At 39.1% G+C, this 12,361-nt stretch overlaps 1 protein-coding gene across 10 annotated transcripts in view; it reads right to left on the bottom strand.

The window, feature by feature from the left end:
- ABCB4 (ATP binding cassette subfamily B member 4) overlaps nt 1-12,361 on the bottom strand; it is a 71,853-nt gene that overhangs the window by 29,296 nt on the left and 30,196 nt on the right. For all 10 annotated transcript variants that reach the window (XM_072784346.1, XM_072784344.1, XM_072784345.1 and 7 more), the window contains 2 exons: nt 5,283-5,444; nt 370-546 (listed from right to left, as the gene is read on the bottom strand). In XM_072784346.1, coding sequence (XP_072640447.1) covers nt 370-546; nt 5,283-5,444 — 339 coding nt within the window. The remainder of the gene's footprint in view (nt 1-369; nt 547-5,282; nt 5,445-12,361) is intronic.

Below are 12,361 nucleotides of genomic sequence, written 5' to 3'. Positions count from 1 at the left end.
CTGATGTTATTCTGGCTTTTTCAGCACATACCATCAGAGGTAATCCTTCCTAATAGAATGTACATATTAGGGCCTCTTTTCTAGATTTGTCTTGGATCTCAAAAATGAATGGACTATCTACTTTTAAGCATCTAAACACAAAGACTATGTTTCTGAGTCTATTTTTCCCCCACTGGAAATCCATTTTTAATTGGAATTGATTTCAGTTCTTCATCAAAATGCATTTGAAAGTTGAAATTTCCTTTTTTCCAGGAAGGGTATCATTTATAGTAGGAATCACTTGTGCCTGCAATATACTTTCAAGGGTAAGAATTTCAACAGCAAAAGTATAACATATAAGCTTTAATTTAAGAGAAAAAAACAACTTACAAGTTCTTTGCTTTCTACATCAAGGCCATTATGATACTTTTGTGAATTCCTAAGGCTTTTCTGTGTAGAATTCCTAAATATGCGAGATTTCCAGCCATTTGGAGCCTTATCCCCAACAGCCTTTTCATTATTTAGTTCAACATCAAATTCTCCTGATTGGGTTTGGTTTCCTGAGGTCTGAAAGAAGAGAAAATGTTAAGTTGTGTGTGTGTGTGTGTGTGTGTGTGTGTGTGTGTGTGTTTCCAATCAGATATAACCTCCAAGCTTAGAACCATAAAGCCATTTTGAATATTACATGTATCATGACTTGCAGATTCCCTAAAAGCTTCTTAATCAAGATTAGTTTGAAAAGTGTCAAGTGTTTCAGCCCAGAGAAGTTGTGTTAAAGGTTTAAAAGGACAGGAAGGATATATTCCATTTGAACAATATAAAAATTAAAGCATAAAATATTTTATGCTCTAAAAATTCCTAAAAATTAAAAGGCAAATTTTTCATCATCTAGCAGATACATAGGAGTTTTCTCTATATGTGAGAATGCAGGGAGCCAGTCGTGACCACCACCAAATAGAAGTATTAGCAAGGACTAATTTTTAAAGCTACAAACAAGGAAAAGCTGGTCACTCCCCATGGGAGGCAATTAAACTGCTTTCCTCCACTGGCTGGGTGTATTCATTTTCCTCCTTGTATCCTGCTCAGACTCACCTCACCCCAGGTGACCCCACCTGCAGGCTAAGCCTCCTTGCCTGCATTAGGATGAATTCTCTCCTTAAAGAGGCAAGGCGAAGGGTAATTTCTGACCTCTAGTTCAATGCCTGGTGAGGAACTTTGAGTCTGGTTCTCAGTTGGCTTCCTCATGTTCAAGTCCACCTCTTAGTGGTTTATCTAGGACCTGAGTTATTGCCGTATTGTCTTGTGCTTGCTTCTCTTTAGGTCATGTCCCCATAACCAATCCTCTGACTAGCACCTTAAAGCACCTACAGTAGCCTCTCTAGAGCTCTGCATATTATCTGATCCTAGCTTTCCATCTGCTTTCAGTCCCTGACAAAACCTCACCCATGTGCCTCAAACCACACTGCAGTGATGTGTTCTGAATGAGGGACTTCCTTTCTCGCTTCAAACTGGAACTGTATTATATACCATCTCCCCACCCAAACCAAACTAAGCCTTAGTCTTCTAACTCATCCTTGCAGCCTCACTTTCATCAATCCCCACACTGCTACCAGCTTCCTCAAGGACAGTTCTACTCAAATCACATCCCAGCTCAAAAATCTTGCACAGGTCCCCACTGTACACTCAAGCCTGGCTCCCCCAAATTCTAGCTCATGGCAAGTCAAACTGGACCACCTCTTGTGAATGCCTTTTCTTTTCCTTTTGTCATCTCCATGCTATCAAAGGGTCCATCTCAATGGACAATTCTCCCAATGAGTCCACTCTGATTTTAGCCTTCTGTGACAAATGAACAACCCCTCTCTCCTGTGATATTTTTTTTTCTATGCCTTAATGTAAAGCCCTCATTTGGTGGGTACTGAGGTCACTGAACTCCAAAGTTGAGATGGCCACTTTCACCAGGTGATGAAAAGTATAGATTTAAAATCAGTAGCCTTTATTTCTTATACCAAATATACCACAGCTGTCTCAAATAGTTAATTATAGAAAGTAAAACAATAGGGGATCCCTGGGTGGCTCAGCAGTTTGGCGCCTGCCTTCAGCCCAGGGCGTGATCCTGGAGTCCCGGGATCGAGTCCCGCATCGGGCTCCCTGCATGGAGCCTGCTTCTCCCTCTGACTGTGTCTCTGCCTCTCTCTCTCTCTCTCTCTCTGTCTCTCATAAATAAATAAAATCTTTTTTTAAAGTAAAACAATAAATGTTGAAAGAAAACATGGGTGAATATCCTAAGAACAACTCCAAATCCTGAAGACATAAAGGGAAATAAAATAATAAAATGATAATATAATTACACATGATTTTAAAGCTTTTTTTATGGTAGCCAAAAAAACTACAAAGCAAAATTAAAAGAACAAAGCAGGAGGCACCTGGTGCCCCAGTTAAGCATCTGATTCTTGATTTCTGATCTGGTCATGATCTCAGGGTCGTGGGACAGCAAAGTCTAACCCAGAAGTGAGAGATGTGAGAGTAGGATAGAGAAGTTTAGGGGACTAAGCATTAAAGAATGCCAGAACTCGTGGAAACATTAGTGAAACATCAGTGACCACTGATGTGGTCATCTTAGGGCACACCCTGCTCACTGAACAAGTGAAGATGCCAGAAAACTAGGACTTGCTGAAACCACTGCTTAGCTGGTGACAAGCATCTTCTATCACAGGAGTGTTCAATCTTTAATTGTATGACTTTTCCTAGGAGAGAAAGGCTATGGAATACAATATAGAAGGGTCAGAGCTGTCCTTCACCCCTTGGCAGCCTCCCAGCCTAACTGTGGGTGGGTATGAAAGGTCATTCCTTCCGGGGCACAGAAGTGACCAGCCAGAGGAGAAAGTAGTTGCCTCACTTGTGGATCTAACATGTCTTCACAGGCAAAACCATACAGCATTAGGAACCATTAATAAAATGAAAACTAAAACTAAATTAAAGGAACATTATTTTTTAAAGAGAGAGTGCGTGTGAGAGAGTGAGCATGTGAGCATGACGGGGGTGGAGATGGGGTGGCAGGCAGAGAGAAGAGGGAGAAACAGACTCCCTGCTGAGCAGGGATGCTGGACTCAGTCCCAGGACCCTGAGATCATGATGTGAGCCAAAAGCAGCTGCTTAATCAACTGAGCCACCCAGGTGCCCCCATACTTATTTTTTCACACCAGGAAAATGATAAAGACCCTGTGATGCCTCGGCCATATAGAAGCAATTAGTAATAACACTATAATTATTCCCCTCCTGCTGGAAAATATTCTCTGGCAAATTGAAGCAAGAGTTACAAGACTTTCCATCATTTCATTTGGTAGTTTCACTTCAGGGACTTTGTAAATTTCGGTAATTATTATTTATCATTTTGTGTCCGGTGCCTCCTTTTAAAAAATAAGTTTTATTAAAACAACTCACATATTTTTTTAAAGTGTTTTTAAAGTATATTCAGGTGCTATTTCGTCACCTTATAACAAGCTTGCATGGTAGATTTAGTATTTTAAATGCAGAAACTAAGGCTCAGAGAAGTTACCTGTCAGAAAACAAAGCCAAATTTTGACTCAACATTTTTGGAACCACATTTCCAAGAGGCAATATAGGTATTCTCTGCTTTCTGAAAGTTCGCATTTCACTGCTTCAATTTTACAAAAGACCTACATGAATACCTGTTTTCACTAACAAAAAGAAATCTGAGGAGGATTTTTGTGCTGGTGAAAAAGGTGAAAAGTGAAAACAGTATTCAACATTTGTTCTGCAGCCAGCTGCCAGAGGGGCAGCACACTCCTCGCCTGGCAGCACAGTGGGCCAAGCTCTTTCCCTAGACTATACTCTGCATCTCAGCACCAGGCTGCCAGAGCTCTGAACTGTGTGAACTATGAGCATCCGTGCTTTATCTCCATTTGTTTTGTGCACCTGTTAGCAAGATGTGTCCTAAGGTATCAGAAAAACATAAGAGGTTATTTTCTGGCTGTGGGAATGCTCACAATTTTTTTCCATGTAAGTTAATGGTAATTGCTCTTTTGCTTTATACCATTTTGGCTTATGAAAGGTTTTATAGGAGCATTCTACTTTTGGACAGTGAAGGAAATCTGTATTTAGAATAGAGGAATAGGGGCACTGAGTGGCTCAGTCAGTTAAGTGTCCCGACTTTTGATTTCATCTCAGGTCATGATCTCAGGGTCTTGGGATCCAGCCTGCCTGTGGCTCCCTGCTCAGCAGGGAGTCTGCTTGAGATTCTCTGTCCCTCCCTCTGCCCCTCAAAGTGCTTATGCACTTTCTCATTCTCTCAAATACATACATACATACATAAATAGGGGCACGTGGGTGGCTCAGTGGTTGAGCCTCGGCCTTTGGCCCAGGTTGTGATCCTGGGGTCCTGGGATGGAGTCCCACATCGGGCTCCCCGCAGGAGCCTGCTTCTTCCTCTACCTAGGTCTCTGCCTCTCTCTCTCTGTCTCTCATGAATAAATAAATAAAATCTTTAAAAATAAATAACTAAAATCTTAGAGAAATACGGGAAATAAATCCAGAATCCAACTTTAGAGAAACAACTAAGCAATTTATTACACATTAATATAATGGACTGCTGAGTACCAATTCATGTTAGCAATCTGGGTGATATATATCTGAAATGTTAAGATAAAAACCAACAATATCCTTGTACATACTAGTTACAGTTATATTTATAGAAGTATATGCATTTGTTTTAAGAATCATGTTTCTAGAAAAAATATTTCTAGGTTATTTTGCAAAGTTGCACAAGTAAGCATAATACAACAGTAATACAAACCGATGATTATCATCAATATTACCTGTTTTAGGAACTAGAATGAATGATTTTTTTTTTAAAAAGAAGACCACACTACTCACTTCCTAGAGCCATGAATCTTGCTAGTGGTTTTGTTAGGATAATCTAGGAAGCATTTGGAAATCACATAGGACCTCTCCAACTGCTGGAGATCCTAGCATTGCCCTCTTACTCCTGCCACTTCTCTGGTCCCTAATCTGTGGGTGGGAAGAACCTGCTAGTTTGAACACAGGTAATTAAGGATCTCTGTGGTGAGGAATAGATTCAAAACGTTTTTGACATCTTCCTTTACCTTCCTCTCTCACATTTCTTTCAGGATTCTTGCCTGTTTCTGAATTCAAGTCTCAGATGCCCATTTTTGGCATAGTCCTGAAGTTTTATATTTCTCAGCATGGCATTAGCTGCCTGATGTTTTAAGAGTATAAAGAATGCTATATTGAGAAACAGAAAGAAAAATTCTTGGAGCACATACCTGCATGTTAACAAGCTTGAAGTACACCCCCTCCTTCTTCATCAGCTCCCTGTGGTTTCCTTGCTCCACAATGACGCCATCCTCAAACCCAGCAATGACATCTGCATTTCGGATAGTGGACAGTCGATGGGCTATTACGATGGTGGTCCGGCCTTCTCTGGCCTAAAAGGGAGGACAGGTGTGATGCAACAGGGTTACAATGTTGATGCACTTGCCAGTAGCATGCACGGTTCAGCAATTGGTCTCATGTGTTTGCAGTTGATGAGCTTAGCTTCCCCCTTTGTGAACAGGGCACACAGACATCCTCATCTATGGAAGGCTACAGTGAGACTTGAGCTCTGGACCAGAAAAGAACGCCAACCCCTCTAGTATGAGGATGAATAATTTTGAAGGCTCATGGTAGTATAGGCTTACCTAAGAACAAGAAAAGGTCTGACTCTTCTCAAGTGCTTTCATACTCCTCTGAGGAGCCCTCCTTGTCAGTTACATGGCAGGCTAGAGCTTTAGCAACCACATGTTAGTAGAATTGTTGCCAAATGCAGCCTTCTCCAGGGCACTTCTGTAGGGTTTCTTTTGAGGTGCCTGATTTCAATTGTAATTCTGATGGCCTGCATGCAGGAAGTTTAGATGAAAATGTACTTTGGGGTCAGAATGGTTTAAATTATAATCCAAAGACCATCTGCGTAACTATCTCCAGAGTGGGGCCAATAACTGCTTTTTAACAAGTGCCCCAGGTGAGTTTTATGCATGCTAAAATCTACAAATCACCCCCACTAAGTAGTTCTGTGAGCTCACATGTTGGCTTGGTGGATTTATCAATGGGCATTGAAATCCTGGAAAATGCTCATCGAATTATTCACGTTATATCATTAAGAAAGGTTATTCTTTTTGATACTCATTAGCTCTGTTAGACTATAGCTTCTTAAGACCACTCCTCCTCTGAGGCAATAAAACATGTCATTAGGATGGTTATTAGAGTATTGCTTAATTCACCTAAGTAGTTAAAAATGCAAATTAATAACGACAGCTGAGATTAATAATAGCCAAAAAGTGGGAACAATCCACATATTCATCAGTTAATCAAAGGATAAACAAAATGAAGTAGATCCATACAATGGAATATTATTGGGCCATAAGAAGGAATGATATTCTGATGCATGCTTGAATACGGATGGACTTTGAAAACACTGAAATGAAAGAAACCAGTTACAGAAAACCATGCATTGTATGATTCCATTTATATGAAATTTCCAAAATAGGCAAAACTGGTAGAGACAGAAAGTAGATGTGTGGTTGCCAAGGGCTGGGGTAAGCATAGAATGGGGAGTGACTGCTAATGGGTAAAAGATTTTCATGGGGATGACAAAAATCTTCTGCAATTACACTGTGGTGACTGTGGCAAAATCTTGTGAATATACTAAAAATCAGTGAATTGTACATTTCAAAAGGGTGAACTTCATGGTATATGAATTATATCTCAATTTTTTAAACAAACAGCCATGAAATTTCTGAAAAAGAAGTTAGTGAGCAAAGAGTGCTTCCCCCAGATATTACACCATAAAAAGCTACTTAAGATAGCAATTAAAATAGTAAAATCCAAGGGAAGCGATCAGTGAATAGGTGACTTGATCAATAAAGCAAGATAGAGAGTCCAGAAATAGATATAAAACATTGAAGAATTAAAAAAAAAATTGAAGAATTAGCACATGATAAATCTGGCATTATCTATCAGTAGGAGAAGATGGATCGTATGATAAATGGTATGAAGTCAACTGTGTAACCACCTGAAAAAAAGTAATGTGGTCTTTCTCCATCAGTCCTTACATTAATATTACCATCATCGACTGTGTTTAAGTATAAAAGAGTTAAAACATAGAAGAAGACAGAGTCTAGAGCATTGCTATATTGGATAACATTTCAGACTGTTCCATTTTTAGTACACAGGCCCCAAAGAAGCATGCATAAATATTAACCGATGTGGAAGTTGCATGGCTTTGTCTATGTATGATAAGGCACGTAGGAAATAATTTGATAATTCTAATCTTATTCGTGATACTAATAGTGATGAGTAAATTGCTAACAGTCACTGTGTTATATTATGATAATCATAGGTTGATACTATGTCAATATAAAAAAAAAAGCCCAGAGGAATTACAGTCAGATTTGTGAGTAAATTATTGATGTGCTAGAAGAAACAAAGGATGTACTGGTGAGTTTAAACGTTAGAAACTGTCACCCTTAACCAAGAAATTCTGGCCAGATTAGAGATTTGACACAAAGAGTTTTTTTTCAGAGCTCTCAGATGCTCCAATGATGAAAAAACATTGGCAGATAAATATCCTAGATTCAAGGACACCAAATGTTAAGAAATTTGAACCTTCTGCTAACTTTGGGTGTGCAGGGATGAAAGGCAAGTTCAAACAAAGAGAGTACTAATCCATTAGCCTTTCTGGAACTTCTGAGGGAAAACAGGGGGGTGGGTATAAAGTGAAACCTTTGGAATCATTTGGTAAAATCACATGGAGGCTAATTTTTATTTTTCTCTTGCCCCTCCAGTATGGTAACGCTATGAGTAGGAGGAGAGTCATATAGGCATGAATCTTTGTGATTTAAAAAAAAAAATCAAAATAGCAAATCTGTATTTGTATTTTTTAAGACCTTATATGGAAAAACCTATTGTTTGTTTTGATAAATAGTCACTATCTATGGAGTCATCAACTCATATGGTCCTTAAAAATTTTTAATGTATACATGTATTATTTCAATGAACTGAACCATGGTAATCTATTCAGTAAATATTTATTTAGGATCTACTATATGCAAAGCCCTGATTAACTGTTAAAAAGATATAAACATAGAGGCACTTAGCTGGCTCAGGAGAGCATGCGATTCTTGATCTCAGTGTAGTAAGTTTGAATCCCATGTTGGGCATAGAGCTTATTTTATTTTATTTTTTAAAGATTTTATTTATTTATTCATGAGATTCAGAGAGAGAGAGAGATTGAGAGAGGCAGAGACCACAGGCAGAGGGAGAAGCAGGCTCCATGCAGGGAGCCTGATGTGGGGCTCAATACTGGAACTCCAGGATCACACCCTGGGCCCAAGGCAGGCAATCAACCGCTGAGCCACCCAGGCATCCCATAGAGCTTACTTTAAAAAAAGATTTAAATATGAAGCATTTATTAATTCTGTCTCCTAGAGGATTTATTCTTTCTAGAATATAGAAGGCACATAAATAAATAACTACAATAAGTTGGTGCCACACACGAGGTACTGATAAATGTATAAAAGATCCATAAAAAATATTCTTCTTGCAGGATAGGTAATCAAGGAAGGACAAAAATAGATATAATAGTGTTACATCCTTATGCTCCTCAGAGGAACAATAATAAATTACAAAATTCAACTTGTCATTGTTAAAATATAGTTGGTTTGTGACTGGCCCAAGTGACTGACTAGTATTACTGAGGAAAGTGCAGTAACAAAGGATTTGCCTTTTAAAGATAGGATTTATTGTCTGCAAAATATATTAGCTCAGTTATCTTGCAAAGTATGCAGTCGATTGGGTAGATTATAAACTATAACGACTATGGTACATTAAACACAAGCACAAACACTCCCTCCCGGAGGTAGTCTATTTCTCCATCTCCTCAAATCTGAGCAGGCCCTGTGACTTGTTTTGACCTAAAGAATGTGAAGGAATTATGCAATTTCCAGAGCCTAGGCTTCAAGAGGCCTTACAGTTGTGCGTTTGCTATCTTGAATCCACAGTAAAAGGAAGCTTGTCTAATCTGATGTAAGATGGGAAGCCTCATGGGCAAAACTGAGCTGCCTCAGGAAACACCCATTACCAACTGCCAGGCACAAGAGTGAGGCCATCTTGAACATTCCAGGCCAGCAGACCCTGAGCTGAAAAGAGCTTCCTAAGAGAGACTAGGCAAAACCAACAGAGGGACACCACCAGCCATCTCACTAAGTTTTGCCTTAAATGCAGAAATCTTGTTAGTGAAAACTGGAAGAAAAGTAAAGACATTGCTACTGGCTCTTGGAAAGAGACTTATGTGACCTTCTAATAACTGGAAAAGAAAGTGTCCTATGGTCACTTGAAAGAAAGGTATTGTATCTAGTGAACTTGTACATCTGGCTAAGAAGATTCCAGAGATCTCCAAATAGAATGTTGAACGTGCCAATGGGATTCCACTGGCTGTAGGTTATAAGGTACAGGAAGAGAATGGTGAGCTTCAGAAGGAGCTATTTGGTTTGCAAGTTGAATTTAGACCAAACATAGAAGACCCAGTACCTGCTTTTTTGAAGAATCAATTGTTAGTAGTCCAGTGAAATGAAGCCAAAGATCAAATCAGTGTGTGAGTATCAGATTTTTTTGTTAAAATCTCTCAGAGAGGGGTGCCTGGGTGGCTCAATCAGTTAAGCATCTGCCTTCAGATCAGTCATGATCTTGTGGTCCTGGAATTGAGACCCATATTAGGCTCCCTGCTCAGTGGGGAGCCTGCTTCTTCCTCTGCCCCTTCCTCTGCTCATGCTCTCTCTCTCTCTTTCAAATAAATAAATAAAACCTTAAAAAAATCTCTCAGAGATTTAAGGCAGATTCTAGAGATGCCTGCAGCTACCTAAAAGGACTTTGGAGACTCTTAATTAAAGATTTTCTCATGGCAGCTTCACATACAGCCCAAAGTAGAAAGAGGTTCATATTGAAAAAAAAATATATAGATGTAGGTTTTGGGGCTTGAGTGATCCATGGCTGTATTTCAAACAAACTCATAGTTTTTAGGAGGGTCTACCAGCTTGGACTGAAAGAGATTGAGAAAATTCAAAATGTAAAGAGGCCTGTAGGTCCCAAATTTTATGGGCAGAAAGATGCTGAGAAAGCTACTCAGCTGCATTCACAAGCCATTTCTTATTTATTCCCTTTTCAGGAAGTACTTCTCAGAGGAAGGATCTAAGAACCCCAAGTGTGGAGCCTAAAGCCAAAGAGAACATTTCACTGATGGGGTAGGACTGGGCCTTAATCAAGGAACATTCCCTTTCCCTGGAGTAATTGGCTACACACCTGACTGCATTTCAGAATGGACCAGTAACTGCTATGTGCTTCCAGTTCTAATTTTACAATGGGAGTGACTATTATTATCTTATTCTTGCATCAACATTACATGTTGGGTATATGTGTGGAAGACAATTTGTCTCTTGAGTTCACAGATCTCTGGATCAAGATGAGCATAACATGAAAAACCTATCCATATCTGGATCCCATACAGATCTTCAGGTACTGGACATTGAACCTGATGTCATAGCTGCATGAGAATTTTGAGAGTATCGAGAAGAGGTGAATTTATTTTGTACATGGGAGAAGGGTAAGTAATTGTGGGAGAGTGTGCTGTGGATGGTTAAATATGGTCACAGATCCTTTCCAGCTCACCCATCAAGAGGTCGAATCTATCTCCTCACTCCTTCAGTCTGGGCTGCCTTGTGGCTTGCTGTGATCAACAGACTGCGATGAAACTGACACTTTGGAAGTCCTGGAGTCTAAGCCTCTAGGTAGATGTCTTCTAGCTTCTGTTTCTGGGTACAATGTCCTAAGAAGGCCACATAAGGCAGCCAGGCTAGCCTACTGTACAAGTATTAGTATGAGAAGCCACATGAGATGCCCAGTCAATAGCCAGCCTGGGAGGAAGGCCATGTTGGACTATTTTAGCTAACTCAATCCTGCTTATGCTTAGGTGAAAACAGCAGAAGATCCACCCAGCCAATCCACAGAATTATTGTTTTAAGTCTGAGTTTGGGATGGTTTGTTATACAGAATAGGTAATCAATTCAGCAAGTAGCACAATTAATAAAAATCATGGTAATGGCAGTCACCATAATAACAGCACCAGCTAACATTATCATTTCCCATGTGCAAGGCATGTGCTAATAACTTTACATGTGGTATCATTTAATCTTTTCAATCACCCTATGACATTATTTCTTCCTCTCTCTCCAGTTACTTCTACAAGATCTCAGGCTTAGAGAGAGGTTAGTTAATTTTCCCAAGATCATGCAGCTGGAAAGGGACAGAGTCAGGACTCCAACCTCAGCCTGTCTAGCATCAAAGCCTGTGCTCTTAACTCCTCCCCAAGCTGCTAAGGGCTTTTCTTGGGAATTAAAAAAGAATTATAAGTGATTCATCAGCTATTTTTAAAACCTAAAAGTTTATCAACTGGGGAGATCATAATCCTAGGGGACACAAATTACTAAGATTGAATGAAGTAACTTGTCTAACTATGAATTAAAACTTGCAAGTCCACAATTTTTCTGGTAGCATCCATGTAACAAAAAATTACTTGTCCACTAATTCTGTTCTCTTAGCACAGAAAGGGCTAATATATTGAATATTTGTATCCTAGAAAGTATTGGGACCTGGGCTCTAGTGATGAATGGGACTTTTTCCCCCATAAATATCTTTCTTATCCTACCTGACTTTTCCTTAAAAAGTCTATGTCAACACATGAATGCCCATGTAAGGTAATTTTTAAGTTTTAATTTATGTACTTTAAAAAATAATTTCCTGCTTTAAGTCATGCCTGATTAACCAACCAAATGCCAGTTTCCTGTATATATACTTTGGTTCCTTAATATTGAGACTTAACATACATGAAAGCAATATAATTCAATGTAAGAATTTGTGAGTAATAACTATCATCTCATTAATCATTACTAGATTAAGTTATATAAGACAAAATATTAATCTGATAAACCAGGCAGCCCTGATTACAGTTTATAACACACAGTGTTTACTTAGGATTCAAGTATAAATTTTCCTGAGAAAATAAGATTCATACGGTTTACATCCAAAATTGCAAGAGGTAGTTTGGATAGAAGTTGTCAAGTAACTTGTACATTTGATTACTAAACCTTCTGAGACCAAATATGTTTGTGATATTTATGTTTTTGAGACCCATTTATGTGGTGTCATCTGACTCTGGTTATTATACTGGGTTATCAGTACTGATGATATCAGCACTGATCACAAAAGTCCCAACATAAGGTGCTTCCTGTGAAGCTTCAGCTTTTAAAAATGACAG

This window comes from Canis lupus, chromosome 18 (genome assembly GCF_048164855.1).
Source record: "Canis lupus baileyi chromosome 18, mCanLup2.hap1, whole genome shotgun sequence".
NCBI lineage: Eukaryota > Metazoa > Chordata > Mammalia > Carnivora > Canidae > Canis > Canis lupus.
Note: the sequence above shows the minus strand (reverse complement) of the source record. Positions and strands in the feature narration are given on the sequence as shown.